Source organism: Euprymna scolopes, chromosome 2 (assembly GCF_053919585.1).
Source record: "Euprymna scolopes isolate OS-2025 chromosome 2, ASM5391958v1, whole genome shotgun sequence".
Classification (NCBI taxonomy): Eukaryota; Metazoa; Mollusca; class Cephalopoda; order Sepiida; family Sepiolidae; genus Euprymna; species Euprymna scolopes.
The window spans coordinates 138,997,722-139,022,122 of record NC_136483.1 but is presented as its reverse complement, the minus strand read 5'-3'; the positions used below and the strand labels follow the sequence as shown (position 1 = coordinate 139,022,122).

Below are 24,401 nucleotides of genomic sequence, written 5' to 3'. Positions count from 1 at the left end.
ATTCACTTTGCCTCGGTGATAAAATATAAAAATAACAAAAAAAAAAGATACATTTCTCGTTGGCCTAAAATTAAATATTTAAATTTTCATTTAAATACATAATCCATTTAAGAATTATGTCACAACTATTAAACAGTTATGGTGTTTTAAAAGTTTTTTTCATGCGCAAATAAAAACCTGATTGTTTGACGAAAAAAACAAAGAATAGGCAAAGTACACATTACTAAGGCAGTAGTTTTTACAGTGCCAATACTTAAGTTAACATCTCATAAGTTTAAAGGACATTTTTTTAATTATACATGTTTATACATTTAAAGAAATTAACCTAACAAAAATATTTTTTTAAACTTTATTGTTTTTTTTGTTTAATAATGTGTCAAAAAACTCTGCATAAAGGGTATCATTTTCTTTTTTTTTTGCCAATAAAAATAATGCGTATATATAGTCATCATAGTTACTTACTCTCTCATGCAAATACTAAGTAGCATTTTTTTTTTTTTTTTCAGAAAATTTCACAATATTTTTCTTCCTACTAATTATAAAATAATAGAAGCTAGGTAAATATGGAAGTTGACATACTTGAGTGTTGTACGAACACCATTAAAGGAATGAGTATAACTATTAAATAAGAAAAAATAAATTTCATAAGAATCTGCATGATACAATTTTTTTTCTGATGTCGGCATTGGTTTCACCAATTCCTTTTAAAATCAACTACTTACAGGAGGGACAATGTGAAGGTTGCGAACATACATAAATTAAAGTAGTGCTATGACCCCAGCTGGATTTGAATTTGACAGACCCAGGTCATCAGTTTTTGCCGTTAGAGACTTCACCATTGCAATTTCTGAAATTTCTAATTACATGCATCTTTATGAAGTATCGGGTTTAATTTTATATTTTCATTGTTTTTTTCAGATTTTCCAGCCATTTTAAACAAACATGTTTTATAATGTTTTTTTGTTTTTTTTTTACCGCTTCTACACTATCAGAACGAAATTTTGTAGTTAGTAAGTGAAGTTTTCAGGTGAAAAATAATGGTTTCTACTGATTTTTTTTTTGTCAATTCTAATAAATTACAATGTTAGCTTCCAAATTATGCAGTCGAAATTACCTGAATATTACTGAATTATTAAAAAAAAAAAAAACTTTAATCATGTTAGCAGGTGAAAAATTGAACCGGAAAATTACCTCCTTTTTGAACTCTCCTGTGTCTTACATAAGTAAATATGATCATTTTCATCAAATTTTATTTTCTATTTTCTTAAATAATTTTCTACCTTATCGATTTTCATAATTTTTTGATATAATCATCTTAAAAATACAAAGAATATGTAGATACCATTGTTTACATGTGAACTTCAGAATTACGATTTCTGAAATTTCGTTGATAGTGTAGAAGCGTCTTTCTTTTTTTTTTTTTTTTTTGTTCTTATAAAAAGATTTATATATAAAAATTGATACTCATTGATTGAAACTGATTGATCATTTTGACTCATTTGTTTATTTAAATTTTTTACTTTTTTTCCCTTCCAGGACAAATGGTGTGTTGATCCCTTCAGTGCTGAGAAAAAGGAAAATGGAGATATTTATGCACGGGGATCTCAGGTAGAAATTTGTTTGTTGTGATAGACCTCCAGTATACATTGATTTCTCCATTGGTTCTTAACTTAGAAAGCAAAGACTAAAGCTTTTAGCATAAGATGAGGAAAATATGCTTTAAATTATGGAGCTGACTGTGTGCTTGAAGGATAATTTTGTAATTGTAGAAGATAGAAAGGATGAGAGGTATGGTGATATGCTGACTAAGTGCCAGGAAAAAATGATTAAATGTTGAGTATTATCATTTGGCTATTGGTGCTTGAGGATATGTTGTACAAAAACTAATCAACATACTACGATATTGTCTTTGTTGTATGAACGTGCAGGTAAAGAACTTTATGATGGGCGTACAAGAAGTAGCAGAGAAGGCATCATACTGGATCTGGTTGAAAAGAAATAATTTTTTTTTTTTTTCAAATAGTCCATTTAGTATTCAGTCGAATTGGTGTATATAAGTTTTATGGGTTTCTTGTTCTATTTTTTTTTTTCATGAGTACTTTCAATTTGATTTATCAGATGGTGTTAGACTCCAAAAAATAAACATTTACACTTAAATGATGCACCCAAACTATTGTGTATAATTTTAATCATTTTATTTCTTTCAGGACATGAAATGTGTTGGAATCCAGTGAGTATTCTATATTTCTACAAAAAGTTTTTAAAATATTTTTTTTCTACTAAGTAAAAAAATAATTGAAATTATTTAGATTTTATTATAACTGTAACTAATGTAATTGAAATAATTTACAATACTTGTAGACACATCTGGTGAATGAAGATCTCTAGTATGTACTTTGCTTTAGCCATGTAAGATGGAGTACTGTTGCCACATCTGGGCAGGAGCTGTTAGAAGCATCTTATCTTGCCTTGACAGAGTTCAAAATAGACTTTGTAACCTAGTAGGAGATGCCCTTTTCTCTTCCCTGCAACGTCTTTCCCACAGAAGAGACACTGAGAGCCTGTCTCTGCTTTATCGTTACTTTCATGGCAAGTGCTTGTCTGAGCTCCAATGTATGCCCCTCCTCCTTGCCAAAATTTCACGAAAAAACAATTGTCTAATTGAAACCACTATCAATAATTTCCGCCACTCTTTATCTGTGCCTAAACCTAAATATGGATTCCATGAATAAAGTTTCTTTCTTGGAACTGGTGTCAACTGTATAAATAATGTATATTGTACCATTCTAAAAGCTATGGTATAAAAATTTTTATATTTTCTGCAACTTATCACTCATAATTATGTAACTTTTTGTATTTGACACTTATTTTGCTCTAGACTTCAAAAATATATTGCTGCTAATATTTGTTGTTTTTCAAAATCATTTTCCTTCCATATTTTTTTTTAATTCTTTCTCCAAGGTACATTGAGGCAATTCGTAGATTAATGGCAAAAGAGAAAATGTTGCGGACAATTCATCTCACCTTTATGCCAGGTGCGTATTTTCTACATTCCTAATTCCTAATTGTCTTTAGACAATTATGTAATTTTTATTTTAGAATCTTCTTATATATAAAGTAAAGACAGTTTTCCTTTCCCCCTTCCATTTCATTGACATTAATAATTTTCTTAACAAAGAATATATAATTAAATCAGTTACATCAATCATATAGGCAAATATTGATCTGTGTTTAAAAAATGAAGAAAACTTATATTGCCAATCAATATTAATATTTTATCCTGATCAAAATTTATTTTTTATTGGTCATAAATAAACTTGTAGCAGAAACAAATGGGATTTTTTTCTTCCTCGAATCAATGCCTCTCCCCTGTGCTATTTGGCCACGTCTTGACCAGTCAGGGGTACAACGCATTGATACTTCCTATCCCCAAAAGAAATCGGCCAGCATCCGATTTGAAGGAGAACAACTCATTCTTACGCAGAGAGACACCAAACAGAACGGACCTCCTTTTCTTCTCTCTCTCTCTCTCTCTCTCTACCTCGGTGTTATCTCTACGGTATCGACGATTCCACTAGAATTACTACCGCGATAATACCAGGTGCCGGAGTCCAGCTTTCTACAAGGAAAATACCACATTCTCCTCAATAAACCTTTTCTGCGTTACATTTTATGAAGTTGTTGCGTTTGTCATTTCAGAAGCTTGTATCGAATTATTTATTTTATTAGGGTGTGCCCTAAAAGCATTACAAACCCTAAATAAGGAAAGGCAGAGCATTAACTCTCAAACTTGGAAGTTCTTCCACTGTCACCCATAACACTGGGAATAAATTTAATGACAAAACATTTTTTTCGATCTTCACTACCTGATCCACATTCGACTGTAAAGAAGTGAAGAGATTAAGGTAGTAACAAGAGAAAAAAAGAAGACTAAATTGATATATTTGTTTTATGCTTGAGTTTCTTGTAGGGAGGAGGGTTCTAAAAAAAATAAAAAACACAAACGTTTGATCAATTAAAGTCATTTATTGAAGAAAAAATTTTGAATTTAATTCCAGAAATTTTGGAAAATGTGATGTAAAATGTGTGTCAAGTACAGGACATTCCATTGAATGACATTTGTTTTAATTCATACATTGTTTATTATGTATTCTTATCAGAAATACAGTATTTTAGTGTTATTAAAATTTTAAAACAGATGATGACTTTTTGAAGACCATGTATATCAATATGTCAAGTAATCTTCTTTTTTTTTTAATTTTTTTTCCAAATAATTTTTTTTTTTTTTTTTATAAACAGACTAAATGCTATTAGAAGTATGTTTAAGATACAAATATTTTGTTAAAAAATCATTCATTTTTTTAATGATATTTTTTTAAAAATAATCGAAATTTGTAATTTCTTAAGAGCTTTTTTGCCAAATTTCATTAAATATTTTTTTAAACATTTTTTATATTATAAATTTTAACAAAGCATCTTATTTGTTAGCAATAAAAAAAAAACAATTATTTTTAAAGCTAAATATTAATGTTTCATAGAAATTAAAAAGTTTTCGGATTTGTAATTTAGTTTAATTTTTTAAAAAAAACGTTTTTTTTTTAATTAAATATTAATGTTTTACCAAAAAATAATTTTAAAAAAGTTTAGTGAGTTTAACTTGTTGATTAAATCAAGGTTTTAATTCTTTGAATCTAGATGAAGAAATTGGTGGAGTCCTGGGAATGAAAGCATTTGTGGAACATGAAGAATTCAAGAAAATGAACATTGGTTTTGCTCTTGATGAAGGTTGGCATAGAATTTTTGCTTTTTATTTTTATTTTATGTTAATTTTACAATTGAAGGTTAGCAACCTCGTCTCTCCAACCAATCTCATTGCTTTTCACAAAATAATATTTCAAGAAGTCTCATTGCATGAGCAGTTCTTTGATCGACATAAGATGATATGTCATCTTCTCAGTGACACATTGTAAGAGTTGGCTTGGTATATATGGCGTCTAGTTATAAAGGTGGTCATAGTGGTAATGTAGCAGCCAGAAGTTTCTTTTTTTCCCTGTAACTGTAATAATGAAACAAATCAAAAAGAACAAAAACTCCATTATTTGATTATTATAAGACCATGTTTTCTTTTCTTTTCAAATAACAAAAATAAAACCATGCATTGAATAATTATTTGTTTGAATATAGAGGTTCTACTATTTATATCTTTCCACTTTGACTTTTCCTTTGACTTGATTTCAATCATTTTTTTTTTCCGCTTCTCACTCCTCTTGGAGTACATCTTTACAGCTTTTTTCCAGCAGCTACAGTCTTCAGCCATGGACTCCCATCCTGTTGGCTCCGTACCACCTACCCTCATGTCTCAATTGTAAACGTCTTTGTAGCATAGGATAGGTCTTCCTGCTGGTATAGAGCTGGTTGCGAGCTTGTCATAATGAATATCTTTTGGGATCTTTCCATCATTTATTCATTTGGCTTAGCCAAATCACTGAAGTCTGAAATCACTGATGCTTTTATCTGAGACATCTTTCTGCTAGATGATTCCTAGATTATCCTGAGGTTGTGCAGGTAGAAGGTATTGAGTCTGTTCGCTTGATGAAAATAGAGGGTTCATGATTGACTGCTGTAGAGCAGTGTGCTGAGCACACATGTCCAGTACACCCTTATCTTAGTATTAATGGTCAAATGATGCAATAATTTCAAAAGAACTCTAATCCAAAGCGGAAGAAAGGAAAGCTCTTTGTATTGATGGTGGTAAGCTGTGACATTTTTACAAGGAGAAACTAGAGCTTGGAGCTCAGTTGAGCACCTATGATGATTGAGTAGAGGATGACTAGCAATCTTAAAGGAACTGTAGAAAACAAGAAATAATCTCTAACTAGATTGCAAAGTCAATTTTGCACTTAGTCATGGTAAGGAAGTGTGCTCTGAGCAGCATTTGCCAGATGTGACGCCATCTTAGGATGTATCTAATACTTATGTATGTAGACAATTACATCAGGAGTTATACACTCTCTTGAGTGGTAGAATGATTCAATCATTTTCCCACAAATCTTAACAATAGATCTATCTATCTATTATATAAAAAGAACTTTGTGTGTGAGTTCTTTTCTTATAGATTCAGTAATGGCTGGGCTGATTTTTATGAAATTTATGTGCCTGGCAGTATTCTTAGATAGGTTTTGTATCAGAATGTCTTTAATAAGTATCGATAATCAAAACAATTCAATGAAAGTAGGAACAGGTGATTTTAACATCTTACACAGCCTAACATCACAAGTGCATTTGAGAAGTTTTATTACTGCAGAAGCCGAAAGACCTAACATACATCAACAGTAGGTTCTTTGATATGACAGGGGCTCATTCAAAATGAAGGTTTCTGTTTAAAGCATAATCGCACTATGATACTTGACTTTTGCATTTTAAACTTCAAGCCAATATATATAAAAAATAATTTTATAAAATCAACAATAGGTTCTCTACAGTGTAATATAGACTACAATGTATTTGTGGACTGTTACTGCAGGAAAGCATGTGAAGTTTCCTCCCGGTGCACTGCAATGGGTCTCCAACTAGAGCATCTAATCAATCGATTTGATTGACGAATGGGAGATCTCGCTGATTTCGATGACAATAAAAAATATGGGAGTGTGAAACATTGATCATTATTCAATCCCGGGCAACGTTGGGTTTCCCTACGAGTTGGCTATAAGTCTTCGATTTTATATCTGGAATGAAAATTAGTCTAAGGAACTTATCAAAGAAAGAGTTGTACATTTTAATTAAAGTAAAACAATGAACTGATCATTGGTAGTGAAAGGAGAGAAAACCTAAACATTTCTTGTATTTAAAATTACGTTGTATTAAACATCTCATTATATATCTTCAGGTCTGGCTAACCCGACAGAATATTTCACAGTTTTCTATGGAGAAAGGTCACCTTGGTGTGAGTATTGTTTGATGTCTTTATGAAACACTGATAAAAGAAAATTGGGTGAACATGTACACCAACTAATCCCTCTCTAAAAATCTTATTTAATTTATATATTAATATGATAGCGTATGTGTTGTTTTCTGTGTCACGTTTACATCCAGGTTGTTTAATTATGTATTTCCATTTCTTGTAATAAATAATTTCCCCAAGAATTCTTCATAAGTTTTGGCTTTGATTATAGCTGATGGCATTTGTCATCTTTTTTTTCTTCTAAATAATTTTATCAAGAATTCATAAGTTGTGGTTTTGGTTTCAATTATAACTGATGACATCAAGTCATCTATTTTTTATTTTTTTATAAATAATTTTATCAAGAATTCATAAGTTGTGGTTTTGGTTTCAATTATAACTGATGACATCAAGTCATCTATTTTTTATTTTTTTATAAATAATTTTATCAAGAATTCATAAGTTGTGGTTTTGGTTTCAATTATAACTGATGACATCAAGTCATCTATTTTTTATTTTTTTATAAATAATTTTATCAAGAATTCATAAGTTGTGGTTTTGGTTTCAATTATAACTGATGACATCAAGTCATCTATTTTTTATTTTTTTATAAATAATTTTATCAAGAATTCATAAGTTGTGGTTTTGGTTTCAATTATAACTGATGACATCAAGTCATCTATTTTTTATTTTTTTATAAATAATTTTATCAAGAATTCTACATACGTTTTGGTTTCGATTATGGCTGAAGGAACTCAAGTTATATCTATACATATTTTTTTTCATAAGTTTTTATTTCGGTTTCGATTCAAGCTAATGCACCTAAGTCATATGAATATATTTTTTTATTATTGAAATGGCAACTTTATAATATATAAAAATCGATAGAACATAAACTCTATAATATAAACGAAATCTGCAAGTAATATCATTTTTAAGCGTACTTTACGACTGGGCTTTGCCGGGCGTTCCTGCTAGCTTAGATGAATACTTTTGCAGTTTTAACAAAAAAGCTACAATAATATCAGAGCGTCTCCATTTACACTGAACATCTACAGAATGTCAACACAATATATTACATATGAATGAGTCCCCTGTGGAATTTTCTACGTCCGCGCTAATTCTTATGAATATTATTGATTAAACACCAGATTTTCACATTATAAAAAAATTAGAATTCCTTGTTCATTTTTAACACAAGATTCAGTTTGCAAAAATGATCATATTATATAGACAATGCCGGGCCAGGTCAGCTAGTATTAAATTTCTTGGTTTAATTAATAACCTTTGTTAGGTTAATTAATAACCTTAGTTAATTGTGAAGTAAATAAAGTGAACATACCTTTTCTTTAAATAACTTCATGTCGTGGAAGGTATCGATGTTGACAAAGAAACAACCTATTTTCTTCTGCACACGAAATTCACGTCTGTTTATTTTACATGTTTACACGAAAAAAGGTATAGACCAAAGAGGAAGTGCACTTCGCACTATTTGCCTTTTTATACAAAAAAAACAAAACAAAGGGAGATAATTCAGGATTCATCATTTAAAGTACATGTTATCAGTTAAAGCACAAAGGGAAATAATCGCTTACAATACATATCACTGACAAATAACGGTCAAAGGGGGACAACTCTTCAATATTTCAAGATCCATGACTATTACTATCTCCAATAAAATTTATGCATAAATTTCAACTGTACTGTATGAAATTGATTTATAGCAAAAATTAAATAATTGAAATCTTGTAAGAATATTTGTTTTGCAAGTATTCTATTATTGGTCGTCCGACAAAAGGAGGATGGACCTGTGAATTCACCCTTGTCCGTTCGTCTGTTATCTGTCAGCCCTTTTCTCAATGACTACGCCTTGGAATTTTTTGAAATTTTGCACAAACATTAAACATGATATGAGTAAAAAGTAACAGAACGGATTTTCTGGGAAAACTCCAGTTGCGCCCCTTTCTAGTGACTTCGTGGTTAAAATGGCTAAAATTGACACTTGTTCTTATTTTAAAAAAATGATGCCTTGGATTTTTTATAAAACTTTCTGAAAGTTGTAACTGATTTCTATATAATTTTGTTTGTCTATACTTTGCGATAACTTTTGGGTGTGCGCCGGGGGCTCTATTAGGGTTAATAAAAGCGCTCCATTTTTGGGACTATTTTACCATATTTGTCCAAAATTTTCTGTGTATGTCTATTTAGCAGTTTTGCATGGTGCTGAACTCAAATTTAAATATGTTAAGGCCTTGGGGACTTTTGGGGCTAAATGAAGGGGGGAGGAATGATGGACTTCGTCATTTCTTTTTTTTTGCCTCATTCATTGTACGCTCACATGGGGACCATGCATGCTTCACTTGTTTTTATTTTAATTTAATTGCTTAAAAACAAAATCCACCTATTGATTTTTTTTTTTTTTCTAATAGAGTAATATCATTTTATATCAATTAGTTGCCGGATAAGATTAAGAATAATAATAGAGAAGAACATTTTAAGATTAAATTAGATCAGAAATGATGGTAACAGATAGGAATTAAAAGGACATTTTTGGGAATTATCAGATTAAATTTTTAAAAGAATTTAATCTTTATATTGATATTGATTCACTAGTGTAAATGTTTGCAAATTTAAAAGAAAAATCTTTTAAGGATTTAATATTTAATATGAATGCAGGATGTAGACTGCAATATCGTCAGCATATTTTGGGCAGGTTGTGTAAGCAGTCTAAAAGTGGCGAATAAAAACTTTGTTTTTATTCGCCACTTTTAGACTGCTTAAGTCTCCTGTGTGTCATGAGTAAGTTGTTGGAATCCATATTAAATAAAAATGGTGGCCAATGTTCAAAATCTTAGCAAAAATAATGTTTTTATTTAGAAGACCATTCTTAGCATGAGGATGGAAGGAAAGGCTGTACTTTCACCTAACAATTTCATAGACAAAAGATACCATAAAAATTGGTTTAAATCAAATAGATTGAATTTATGATTCATAAAAAGATTATTTTTTTTTTTTTTCTTTCAGGGTTAAAAATTTATTGCACTGGAAATCCTGGTCATGGGTCAAGGTTCATAGAAAATACAGCAGCTGAAAAATATGTGAGTGTTACCACAATTTCAACCTTTTATGTAATGATATCTGGATCCATTTTGGAGACAGAGTAGGTGAAGTGGAATTTGGGATAAAAAGATGCATGCTTTGCCTTATATACCTAAAAAGTGAACATTGTTAATATATGTTAATATATCAAATATTTGTCAAAGTAATAATGAGGATAGACTAGAGAAAGATATAGGAAAGAGTAAGAGAGAGTCTAACTGTATGCAGCAAGATGAAGAAGAAAGTGACGAGATAGTGAGTGTAACAAAGACCATCAACTCCCCGTATTTCCTCCTATAATGAACAACACGCTATGCAACATACAAATATCTGTGCGTGAGGTCGCCAAGCTAATCAAGAACCTTGATTCCAGTAAAGGAACTGGCCCTGATGGCATTCCAGTTATAGTGCTGAAAAAACTCGAACCAGAACTTGCCCCCATACTTACAAAACTGTTTAAGTGTTGACTTAAGGAGAAGTGCTTTCCAACACCCTGGAAAACCTCATCAGTATGCCCTGTATTTAAGAATTCAGGTGAAAAGTCATCTCCCTCTCAGTACAGACCAATAAGTCGCCTGTGTGCCATGAGTAAGTTGTTGTATGAATCCATATTAAATAAAGAAGTAGTCAATCACCTCAACAGAAACAACCTTCTTAGTGACATGCAATATGGTTTCTGCTCCACAAGATCTACAGCAGATGTGCTAACGTTTATATCTCATAGAATTAGTGAATCTCTTGACAAAGGCTTCCTTTCCAGGGCAATTGCTCTTGACATACCGAACGCTTTCGATAAGGTATGGCATAAGGGCCTACTTCACAAGATTTCCAGCTACGGTATAACTGGAAATGTTTTCTCAATCATTAAATCATTTCTCTCCGATAGGTTCCTAAGAGTAGTGGTTGATGGGCAGAAATCAGAGGCCCAGAGTATTAATGCTGGAGTCCCTCAGGGGTCCATCCTGGGCCCAACTCTCTTCCTGATCTACATCAATGATCTCCCAAAACACATACTTAAATCATTCGTTGACATCTATGCTGATGACACGACCATCTATGGAAACACATCAAAGGTCGTAAATGACAGTTCTCTGTAATTCTCTCTCCTCTGATCTTGAGCGCGTGGTACAGTGGGGGAAGATGTGGCTGGTCATTTTTAATGCATCCAAAACCAAGCTTCTGATGCCCATCTGGCATCAATTGAAATGGATGGCTCTCGTCTTGGGGAGACTCCATGTTTTGACAAGCTTCTGACTTTGACCTTACTCCTGATCTGAAATGGAACACATACATCAGGTCTGTTGCCAAGGACGCTGGGAAAATGGTGGGATCCTTCTACAGCTCCAGAAGATATCTCACTACTAATGCAATTCTCTATCTGTATAAAAGCCAAGTACGTCCAAGGATGGAGTACTGCTGCCACATCTGGGCAGAAACTGCTAAAAACAGCCTATCCTGCCTTGACAGAGTACAAAATAGACTTCGTGGTTTGGTGGGGGATGCCCTTTTCTCTTCCCTGCAGCCTCTCTCCCACAGAAGAGATGTTGCAAGCCTGTCTTTGTTTTATCGTTATTTCCATGGCAAGTGCTCGTCTGAGCTCCAATTTCTCATCCTCCCCCCCTCACCAATCTTTCATGAGAAACACCCGTCTGGCTGAAACTACTGTCAATAATTTTCCCCACTCTTTATCTGTGCCTAAATCCAGGTAACTATTTTAGACTAAGGTACTATTTTTCAATGCTCAATTTAGTTGTGTACCGTCAGTTTTGTGGCTATATCATTTTCCCAGGCATTACCTCTTTTTTGCATGAGGTATAGCATCGTATATGTTCGTTCATGATACTATCCTTACAGGCATAACTTTCTCTCCTTGAAGTGGAGGACAGTGTAGTATATGTTCACTCTGCATATATACTAACCAGTACTAGTGATGACCCATGTGTATCAGTATATTCTTGTTTTAATTATTTGCTTTCTTTTATATTTTTCAGGCGAAAATTATTAATAAGTTTCTTGCTTATAGAGAAGAACAAGAAAAAAGGTAAAATCTGTCTAATTAATCCATTTCTATTTTGATCTGCAGTCGCTTTTGCTTAAAATTATCTCATAGTTTTTCAACCTTTATGAGGTTGTCATCAGAATGTTAGAATCTGGTCTGGAATGCATTCATTGGTCTGGGAGTCTGGTCCGAAATACATTCATTGGTCTGGGAGTCTGGTCCGAAATACATTCATTGGTCTGGGAGTCTGGTCCCTAATGCATTCATTGGTCTGGGAGTCTGGTCCGAAATACATTCATTGGTCTGGGAGTCTGGTCCGTAATGCATTCATTGGTCTGGGAGTCTGGTCCGTAATGCATTCATTGGTCTGGGAGTCTGGTCTGTAATGCATTCATTGGTTTGGGAGTCTGGTCCGTAATGCATTCATTGGTTTGGGAGTCTGGTCCGTAATGCATTCATTGGTCTGGGAGTCTGGTCCGTAATGCATTCATTGGTCTGGGAGTCTGGTTCGTAATGCATTCATTGGTCTGGGAGTCTGGTCTGTAATACATTCATTGGTCTGGGAGTCTGGTCCGAAATACATTCATTGGTCTGGGAGTCTGGTCCGAAATACATTCATTGGTCTGGGAGTCTGGTCCGAAATACATTCATTGGTCTGGGAGTCTGGTCCGAAATACATTCATTGGTCTGGGAGTCTGGTCCGTAATGCATTCATTGGTCTGGGAGTCTGGTCCGAAATACATTCATTGGTCTGGGAGTCTGGTCCGAAATACATTCATTGGTCTGGGAGTCTGGTCCGTAATGCATTCATTGGTCTGGGAGTCTGGTTCGTAATGCATTCATTGGTCTGGGAGTCTGGTCTGTAATACATTCATTGGTCTGGGAGTCTGGTCCGAAATACATTCATTGGTCTGGGAGTCTGGTCCGAAATACATTCATTGGTCTGGGAGTCTGGTCCGAAATACATTCATTGGTCTGGGAGTCTGGTCCGAAATACATTCATTGGTCTGGGAGTCTGGTCCGAAATACATTCATTGGTCTGGGAGTCTGGTCCGTAATGCATTCATTGGTCTGGGAGTCTGGTCCGTAATGCATTCATTGGTCTGGGAGTCTGGTCCGTAATGCATTCATTGGTTTGGGAGTCTGGTCCGTAATGCATTCATTGGTCTGGGAGTCTGGTCCGAAATACATTCATTGGTCTGGGAGTCTGGTCCGAAATACATTCATTGGTCTGGGAGTCTGGTCCGTAATGCATTCATTGGTCTGGGAGTCTGGTTCGTAATGCATTCATTGGTCTGGGAGTCTGGTCTGTAATACATTCATTGGTCTGGGAGTCTGGTCCGAAATACATTCATTGGTCTGGGAGTCTGGTCCGAAATACATTCATTGGTCTGGGAGTCTGGTCCGAAATACATTCATTGGTCTGGGAGTCTGGTCCGAAATACATTCATTGGTCTGGGAGTCTGGTCCGTAATGCATTCATTGGTCTGGGAGTCTGGTCCGAAATACATTCATTGGTCTGGGAGTCTGGTCCGAAATACATTCATTGGTCTGGGAGTCTGGTCCGTAATGCATTCATTGGTCTGGGAGTCTGGTTCGTAATGCATTCATTGGTCTGGGAGTCTGGTCTGTAATACATTCATTGGTCTGGGAGTCTGGTCCGAAATACATTCATTGGTCTGGGAGTCTGGTCCGAAATACATTCATTGGTCTGGGAGTCTGGTCCGAAATACATTCATTGGTCTGGGAGTCTGGTCCGAAATACATTCATTGGTCTGGGAGTCTGGTCCGTAATGCATTCATTGGTCTGGGAGTCTGGTCCGTAATGCATTCATTGGTCTGGGAGTCTGGTCCGTAATGCATTCATTGGTCTGGGAGTCTGGTCCGTAATGCATTCATTGGTCTGGGAGTCTGGTCCGTAATGCATTCATTGGTCTGGGAGTCTGGTCTGTAATGCATTCATTGGTTTGGGAGTCTGGTCCGTAATGCATTCATTGGTTTGGGAGTCTGGTCCGTAATGCATTCATTGGTCTGGGAGTCTGGTCCGTAATGCATTCATTGGTCTGGGAGTCTGGTCCGTAATGCATTCATTGGTCTGGGAGTCTGGTCCGTAATGCATTCATTGGTCTGGGAGTCTGGTCTGTAATACATTCATTGGTCTGGGAGTCTGGTCCGAAATACATTCATTGGTCTGGGAGTCTGGTCCGAAATACATTCATTGGTCTGGGAGTCTGGTCCGAAATACATTCATTGGTCTGGGAGTCTGGTCCGAAATACATTCATTGGTCTGGGAGTCTGGTCCGAAATACATTCATTGGTCTGGGAGTCTGGTCCGTAATGCATTCATTGGTTTGGGAGTCTGGTCCGTAATGCATTCATTGGTCTGGGAGTCTGGTCCGTAATGCATTCATTGGTCTGGGAGTCTGGTCCGTAATGCATTCATTGGTCTGGGAGTCTGGTCCGTAATGCATTCATTGGTCTGGGAGTCTGGTCTGTAATACATTCATTGGTCTGGGAGTCTGGTCCGAAATACATTCATTGGTCTGGGAGTCTGGTCCGAAATACATTCATTGGTCTGGGAGTCTGGTCCGAAATACATTCATTGGTCTGGGAGTCTGGTCCGAAATACATTCATTGGTCTGGGAGTCTGGTCCGTAATGCATTCATTGGTCTGGGAGTCTGGTCCGTAATGCATTCATTGGTCTGGGAGTCTGGTCCGTAATGCATTCATTGGTCTGGGAGTCTGGTCCGTAATGCATTCATTGGTCTGGGAGTCTGGTCCGAAATACATTCATTGGTCTGGGAGTCTGGTCCGAAATACATTCATTGGTCTGGGAGTCTGGTCCGTAATGCATTCATTGGTCTGGGAGTCTGGTCCGAAATACATTCATTGGTCTGGGAGTCTGGTCCGTAATGCATTCATTGGTCTGGGAGTCTGGTCCGTAATGCATTCATTGGTCTGGGAGTCTGGTCCGAAATGCATTCATTGGTCTGGGAGTCTGGTCCGTAATGCATTCATTGGTCTGGGAGTCTGGTCCGTAATGCATTCATTGGTCTGGGAGTCTGGTCTGTAATGCATTCATTGGTTTGGGAGTCTGGTCCGTAATGCATTCATTGGTTTGGGAGTCTGGTCCGTAATGCATTCATTGGTCTGGGAGTCTGGTCCGTAATGCATTCATTGGTCTGGGAGTCTGGTTCGTAATGCATTCATTGGTCTGGGAGTCTGGTCTGTAATACATTCATTGGTCTGGGAGTCTGGTTCGTAATGCATTCATTGGTCTGGGAGTCTGGTCTGTAATACATTCATTGGTCTGGGAGTCTGGTCCGTAATGCATTCATTGGTCTGGGAGTCTGGTCCGAAATACATTCATTGGTCTGGGAGTCTGGTCCGTAATGAATTCATTGGTCTGGGAGTCTGGTCCGTAATGCATTCATTGGTCTGGGAGTCTGGTCCGAAATACATTCATTGGTCTGGGAGTCTGGTCCGTAATGAATTCATTGGTCTGGGAGTCTGGTCCGAAATGCATTCATTGGTCTGGGAGTCTGGTCCGAAATGCATTCATTGGTCTGGGAGTCTGGTCCGTAATGCATTCGTTGGTCTGGGAATCTGGTCTGGAATGCATTCATTGGTCTGGGAGTCTGGTTCGGAATGCATTCATTAAAATGTCCTTATAAATGGAGGAAATTTTAATTAGGAGAGAAAACAGGGAGGCATTTTTATGAAATAGCCATTAAAATGGGATTCAAAAATTATTAAAAAGTCCTTTACAAAGCCTTTTTAAAAAAACTACAAACACTTTTACAAAGGTATTGATAATTTTATTCAAAGATCATTAAAAAAGGATGGAAAAATTTATTAAAAATCCATAAAAAGGGAGGAAAACTTTATGAAAAAAGCCATTAAAAGGTAAGTATTTTTTTAAAGGGAAACCCATGAAGGAAAAGGTATTTTATGGAAAAGGCATTTTAACCTGGTGGGCGGATAACTTTAATTATTTTTATACAATCATAATACAATGAAATAATATTTTTGGACGTGTGTTTACTTATTGAAATATTTTCCAAAACATTTTTTTTTTTTTTTTGCATTAACATTTTATTTTTTGTACTTTTAAAATTTAGTATACATGTAAATATAAATTACTTTTTTTTATGTATTTTAGATTAAATGCTGACAAAAATATGACATTAGGGGATGTAACAACAGTCAACCTAACAATGGTAGAAGTAAGTAAAACTAAAAACTTTTTATTGTTTTTTTGTGAATTTTGAGTTTTCTTAAAATACAAAAAGTCATTTTAAATTTGACATTTTTGTCTCTAAAACTTTGTGTGATGAAAAAGGTTCTCTTTAGTTCACAAAACAGAGATAAAAGAAGAAAAGAAATAAAAGGTGTCCAAAAATTAACCATCTAGTTTTTGATGCTAAGTTTGTATTTCAAAATGGATGAATAATTTTGGGACAACCTGTATATCAAAGTGGAACAGTCTGCCTAATACAGAATTAGGCTGATTTAGATAGTTACCCCCCCCACACACACACAAATACACACATTTATTTTTTTAAGGTAAATAAGTAGCTTATGGAGTGAAGAAAGGTTTTACTAGGGAATTTTCTTTCACCCTCACTCTTTTAAAAAGTTAACTGCAAAAGCTCTTTTGAACAACTGCTCTGACATGGTAAGTTGATAAGACAGACTACAACTGCAAAAACTTTAATCAATCATTTAATATTGTTGAATTGATGATCTGCATTAATTTATTTCTTTATATTTGTCTGCCACCACACAATGCAAAAGGTGAATAACGTAAAGAAACAACAAATAATAAAAGTAACAATAATATGCAAATGATGTAATTAAAAAAAATGAAAGAAGGAAAAGGAGAAAGTGTGAGTAGAGAATAAAGAAGAAAAGAGAAAGAGGGGGAGGCAAGGGATAGAAAATAGGAGAGAGAGGGGGGGGTGAATGTGGAGAAAGATAAAAGGGAGCAGAGTGGATAAAAAACGAATTCTTATAATCAAGTAAGAAATAGAAATTCCATGAAAATGGTTGAGATTATAAAGAATGAAATTTAACACATTATTCAATAAGTGTCGAGCCTGACCTATAGATGGCACCACTAATAAAAAAATCCGTGTTATTTTTATAAAATACTAATCTTTAAATCGTATTTGTCAAAATTTAATTCTGATTGGATGATTAGTTTATAAATTACAATTATTTAAGTGAAGCTACTTTTGTAACTATACGGCATAATCATGTTGACACACCGGTTCTTGCCAGATCACCGAAGTTAAGCAACATTGAGCCTGGCCAGTACCAGATGAGTGACCATTTGGGAAGGCGAGGCGCTGTATGTACCGGGAGGTAAAATATCAGGTTGAGAAACTGGCGCGGTCTATCCTTCTCTAGAGGATAGATGGGACTCTCTTAAGCCGTGGTAGGCACCCTATCTAGTGATGACGTCATGATAAAAAATTACCCTTGATAGCCCTGACAAAGCATCAAGTATTCAGCTACTGACAAGATTTGAATTGCACTTAGTGAGTTCAATCTCGGCTGCAGCCACGCTGGATTGGACTTTTGTAACCGACTCATTTGGTAAGCGTGTTTGGTAATGTGTTTGGAGACCAGGATTTAATCCTTAGTTAATTTGTGCCAAAGATTTAAAAACCAAAATTGTACTTGATACCATCTTGCTAAACACTCAACATTATAAGGAGAGGATCAAGAGTAAGCGAATTAAACCATGGGAAATGAGTTGCGCCCTCCCCTACATCTCTGTGTAGTAGCTAATGAAAACAAGGCTTTCGAGTCCTTTTCGATCATGGTCTATCATGTTACTTTCAGTGTTGCAAAATTTCGAAACATTGAAAAAATTCTGAAATTTTGTATATCGATATTGTTTGGTTCAAAGGAAAAACTCTTAGAATGATAATTAGGGCTATGACGAGAATATTCTTATCATTGTTTTGACTCTCAAGTACATATTCGACACGGTTAATCAATCGAGAACCACATCACTCTATCTGAAAACATATCAGATATTAACTGATCTATACACGAGAGTAAAAATAATGAAAAGAATATTCTCTTGTCATAGCCCTACTGATAATATAACTCCGATCAGCTAAAATCTGACTCGCAGATTATACATCTTTCAAAATGTTCAGGTTTTGTTGCATGTGTTGTATACATTAAAAAAAAAAAAAAAAAGCAAAGTAAAAAGGTACAGTAGTTGACCATAGTCGAGGGCGACTCAAAGGTTCCCTTTCCATTGGCTACTACACTGACATGTAGAGGATAATGGTTCTTCTTTCCAAGGATTACTCCACTTACTCTTGATTCTCACCTTTTAATACTGAGTATATAATATGCATCAAATATAATTTTTGAGTCTTTGATACAACTCAACCGAGGATTGAATTGCATTAGTAAACGCACATTTTGTTACTGAAAACTATGAGAACATTCTATCTTGGGTGTTTGATCTCACTATTCAGATTGTTTTGACATGCACTCTGGAGTCACTCTCTGAATTCTAATCTTTGATCTATGCTTTGCAAACCCAATAAACAAACGATGCATGCTGGAACTTACAGAGAAAACTTTCCGTCTTATTGGGATTTATGAGCTTGTTGATTTCATTGGTAGATAAAGCCCTTTTTGAATTCTTCCCATTGGGTAGTTTCAGTGAGTTTAGCAAATTAAGATTGCGGGAATAATTATGGGATTACTCAAACCTTGGATGTTGGAATATTTTTGCTCAGAATACACACTTTAAATAGCCCATGCATGCTCTATAATTTGTTTACCCTGGTAATACATATTTATTTTGATTTAAGAACTTTTAATCTGTTTTTTTTACTAACTCCTTTTATGTGTTGCATTTTATGTCCTTTTTACAAGATCGTCTTCAACAAACCTGCTCTGTGAGAAATGTTTATGTGTGTATATATATAATCATGTCGGTTGACCATTTGGGAATTTTAGGCACTGTATGTGCTCTCCTCTTATATCGGCATTATTTCCAATCATCCTGAACATCTACATGCCACTGATATTTAAAAATGCTAACTTAGGAAAGATATAATTGGAGATTGCACAACTCTTGCCACAGAAATTTCAAGCACAGGCACGCTTACAGTGGGTATCCATTGTCTGTCAAGACTAAAGGAAACTACCATATATATATGAGTAATGGGGCGATTCCGATACAATTACTGATTCTGTACTAAATTCCCGATTCCAATGCAATTACCGATTCCAATTCTTTATAAATCTCTAATTATTTAACTATAAGATTGCTATTTTCCTCCGATTTCTGTAAAAAAAACACATGTTAAATATGCAGATATTTTCCTAAACGTAAATTTACACTTGTGGAAGATGATCTACAGATTTTAGCTTTATTGGTATTTTAAAATCAATAAATATTTATTATTTTATGATTATTACCAGCAATGGAAGATTTTGCTTTAAACAAAATCAAATAAAAAAAGACAATTAAAAGAATCGTTTTGACATCGGAAAATAGGTATCAATTTTTCTGATTCCGATACCAATTCCAATACCCCCAAATTTGTTACTTTCCTGACTTTGATTAATCGTCCCAACAAAAATATATATATGACTACTTCATTTAATCAAATAAATTAATATATGAAAGTATAAATTTATGCGTAAACTTGAAGTATTTACTTCAATAGTGCTCAATACGTAGGTAGAGCTAGGTAGTAAGTCATAAAATAGATATGGCAATTAAGCTACACAGAATATTCTGCATTTCATCCATGCTAGGATTCATCAGGCTTATATATTCCACCATTTCTTTACTATTGCCATATATTTACTGTCTTATTTACCCTTAATTTATCAAAATAGAGAGTGGACCTTGAGTTTACTTTTGGCAGTCTTGTAACTCTTGCTTCCCTTATTTCGTCCATTAGTGGTAACATTCCATGAGTAATAAGAGGAAAGAATAGTTGTGTGGGAGTTTATCCACCTCGCGCTTATTGTTGACTACTTTTTGACCTTAGAGTTGTATTTTTTAGCTCCTTACATCAAGTGGCTTTATGCCCAGATAAGACTTTTCCCCATCCTTATATTGTCAAGTGTAGATATGCAATATTACAACCAAGTTATGTTCTTGTGTTTGATTATGTTTTTAAGCGTGCTTTTGTTTTCTACATATGTTGGAACCCCTACTCCAACATACAGACGCCATGTTAAATATATTGTGCACATCACAAGGTTGGAATATAAAAGGAAGAAAAGACAATCATGGTAAGTAGTAGAAGAACTGTCCTGAACAAGTCCTTTTTGATTAACGTTTTCTGTGTCAGAGCTATTTATATTTCTTAAGCACTTTTATTGATATAATTATTAATTTACATTTTATTCAAAAAGTTTTCAATCTTTTATTTTTTAGGGAGGCGTACAACCAAATGTCGTCCCATCTGATTTAAGTGTATGTAAGTAAAAGATTTTATCTTTTTACAAATAATCCATAAATGCAATTGCCACTGTTCGCAAATTAGTTTGGCCCTACACTACAACTGGATTCGATTTTCGTCTGATGACAATGACAGTACTAGCAATAAAAACAGTAAAAAAAAAAAACTATCTCTGTAAAATAGTTGCTGCTTATCAGTTGAGAAATACTTAATACTGATTGGTCAATTTTGTCAAAATACTCAATCTCTATTGGTTACTGATACTATACTTCAACCAATCACAAAGAGGCCCTCTGGGAGCTGAGCATCTGCTGATATTTTCTACATAATCAAGAACCCAAACACAGCCAACCTGAGACTCAACTTTCTACACAAACTGTTGTCAGTTACAACATTACACAGCTTTCTATTTAGCAAATCAAATCCAGCCTTGGCTACTAGGTTTTCAGCAGATGACATAACAAATTTAAAGACTACTAAACATAGTAGCAACTTCTAGATACAGTCTCACAAACTCCCTCATACACCACTTCACACACATACAGACAAACAACACTTTCTTTGTCTGGATCCTTTTAACTTTTTTACTTTTGGTTGTTCTAACAAGTTTGAATAAACTCTGTTATTTTGATGTTGCCTTTTTAGTGCAAGTTCATACCTCCCTCCCAACATCCACAAAAACAAAAAACAAAGATAAAGTATTTATGGTATGATATCATGATGGAAAGAAAATATCAATTTGAAAATAGTTTGAAGGACAAGTGAGATAATTCAAATTTTTCAGAAAGCCATTCTGAGCATGGAGAGGGAGAGAGCATTGGAAAAACTCAAATTCATCACTGGTTAACTCCCCCTAAAATAACTCTTCAGAAATAATTGAAACCAACTTTGTATGTCATTGTAATGTCTATGAAGTCCCATTAATCACTTAAAAAGTATTTTCTTTATGAAAATAAAACTAATTATCAATTTACATGATTTTTGGTGTACAATATTTTCTTTCAGTCATGGGTCCGTACATCATAAAGATTTTTTCAAATATTTTATTTTTATTTTTTCTTGGGGAGGGGGTTATGAACTTGCACCACCTTTTTTCACTATAGGTCTTCTGGTCTGCCATCTTTGATTTAAAGGGTGTCGATCATGCTGGAAGAAACTGTTTTCAAAATAAAATATGAGACCATATGGATATCATTTGTTAGCTTATTTACTTGAGAAATTCCATTTCAGTGAATGTTTTTTTTTTTTGTCTTTAGTACTCCAAGATCAGAAAAGAGTGAACAAGCCAGAAAATAAAACTCTCCTTAGTCATGACGTCACCCTCTTGTTGACTTTAGATGAGAAGATTGTGTGTTCATATCATGTTGGGGATCACCATTTTTATAGGATCTAGTCTTTACATAAACTGTAAAACTATCTCCAATGATAATCTCTTACAAAACGCTTATCAAAGAAAGAAAAAGCAAACCCCTCTATAAACATTTGTTTAACAAATTGTATATATTTAAGTGATCTACACCATTTGGTACAGGTTGCCAAAAGTTAAAATGGCGAATAAAATGATAATAATAATAAAGGTCAGCCACCAAATATCTTTTTTAAGAGCAGTATACCTTCAAGTAAAGATAGCTATGCTTAGTATCAAGTTGACAGGGACAGACCAACGTCTTTGTTCGTGAGTGCCTGGAAACTCTCTTTCTGATCTGCAATTCCTTAAGGGTCTTCATGTACACTTTTAAAGCATAGTCGAAATTATGTCCATCCAGGAATCCTCGCATGACCAAACTAGGGCTGCTCTATCACTTTTACTAGGACTGCTCTCTGTGAAAAGAAAAGAAATGTCAATATTTATGATGTGCTACCAGACCAGGTTGTCTGAAGATAGCAGCTACCTAAACTTAAAGGCATCAAACATTTATCTTATTCTTTTTGTCCTTTCTCTTTGTAAAACTCAATCATGTTCTACAAAGCCAAAAACAACAATTTTCCTTGACAAAACAACCAAACCAAATACTATGAATAAATATTTGAAGATATAAAGAACTTGAAGCATATAGTCTTTTTTTCCAAAATGACTGGATTCGGCATTAAATAATCAGGAAAGGGTTGATATGCCGTAAAACAAAACAATAAAAGCAATATTTATGATTGCTACAGGTAGACAACTTCCCCCCCCCCTCTGCCTTCCTTTGTATTATCTACCAATGTTGTCTACACCTGCAATACGTTTGCATTCTTACATGCACACAGATAATTGTTTGAAAATAATAAAACTCGGTGTTATGTCTGTTCAGGCGTATAAGCAAATTAAAGTTTAAAAAATAACTAATAAAACTAAATTTTTTTTTTTGTCCAAATTTTCTTTTTTTTCCATCTTTTATTCAACATTCTGAAAAGAAGACAATTGTTTTAAAACGATTGTAATTTAAATGATTAGATAGAGGGGAAAAAACGCATATGGGGTTATCTCAAAGATAATATCTATCAAAACAATACCCAGATTATTCCTGAATCGAAAGAGACCTACATGGCTAAAATTATATCCAAATTGGACATTCATAGTGTAGAATTCAGATGTGGAGGTAAGGATGTCGAGATGACAAAACCAAAACGTAGATTCCATGAACAAAGCTTCTTTCTTAGAAGTGCACGCCTGTGGAACTCTCTTCCGTTTGCCTGGTTCCTACCTGATTACAGCTTGGATGTCTTCAAGCCCAACATAAACAAATTCCTGATGAACCGCCCCCTTAAGTAAGATACTTTATCAAATCTCTAATACTAACGATTACTACAATACTATCCCATTGATTACTGTACACGCAATAACCCTTATCCCCGAGTGGCTTCCGGGCCTTGATAAGTAGTGATTACCTTGTAAAAAAGACAAAGATCAATAGCTTTGCCATCTAGGCGTCCTTATCTCCACATCTGAATTCTCATCCATCTCATTTGTCTTGCATTTTTCTTTGCACACAGTGATTATCCTCTTAGCATTATTCAACTTCACTTAGACATTCTTCTTAAAATGTCTCAATATTGAACCATTCATTTTTTTTTTTTTTTTTTTTTTTTTTTTACATTCAGGTTTTGATATTCGAATAACTCCTACTGCCAACTTGGTTGAATTTGAAGAAATGATTAAACAGTGGTGCCAAGAAGTGGGTGAAGGCGTCACCTATGAATTCTTGCAGGTTATATATTATGGAATATTTTTGTGTCTTTGATATCTAATGCAAAATTTCTTATTCACTCATGCCAGTGCATTTCCCTGACTCTCTCATGCCATCTAACTCCATCCTTCATCACACCAGTTATGTCTTTATACGTACGTTATGAGTTCTCTGCTAGTTGTATGTTCCATGTGGTTCATCCACTGAATCACATTCCTATTTTGGCATCCACAAAAGAACATCACTGACAATTGCATCCTTTCTTCTCCAACAGTGACTAGCAAATCTGGTTTAGTCTCCCTGATCTGAGGATGATTTCCAAAGTTATTTTGTCAGGTGCTGGCCTCTAAAAGATGTGAAGATCAGTTCTTAGCCTTCTGTTGCATCCAATATCGAGTATTTTATCGAATCGTTTGGTAAAAGTTCCATCTACCAGAACTAATATAGCAATGATTATTATAATATCTTGAAATTTTTCAAATTTGTTTTAAAATCAACATAATCAAGACTGTTTTTTTCATTGTCCAATGATATTGCATATCCTCTTTATTAAAAAATTATGGAAGAAATAGATTATAAATCTGAATGTTTTTTAAAGTCACTGTTATCTTTTTTTACCCTTATATTTGCATAATGCCAGCTTTTCTCTTCTGATGAGAAGCATTTAGCTTTGAAATGCATGACTTAAAGCAGTTTCTCCCCTATTCTCCTTTTTGTAACCCTTATTGACTTAATG

The 24,401-nt window shown here is 34.5% G+C and overlaps 1 protein-coding gene across 1 annotated transcript in view; it reads left to right on the top strand.

The window, feature by feature from the left end:
* The window catches only part of LOC145296517 (aminoacylase-1-like), a gene marked incomplete in the record, with an annotated part of 68,277 nt that overhangs the window by 26,025 nt on the left and 17,851 nt on the right, over nucleotides 1-24,401 (top strand). Inside the window, 10 exon segments of the mRNA XM_080142539.1 lie at nucleotides 1,537-1,608; nucleotides 2,208-2,230; nucleotides 2,962-3,035; nucleotides 4,696-4,785; nucleotides 6,887-6,943; nucleotides 9,965-10,038; nucleotides 12,031-12,080; nucleotides 16,202-16,265; nucleotides 20,471-20,513; nucleotides 23,580-23,686. Of these exon segments, the coding sequence (XP_079998665.1) occupies nucleotides 1,537-1,608; nucleotides 2,208-2,230; nucleotides 2,962-3,035; nucleotides 4,696-4,785; nucleotides 6,887-6,943; nucleotides 9,965-10,038; nucleotides 12,031-12,080; nucleotides 16,202-16,265; nucleotides 20,471-20,513; nucleotides 23,580-23,686 (654 nt within the window).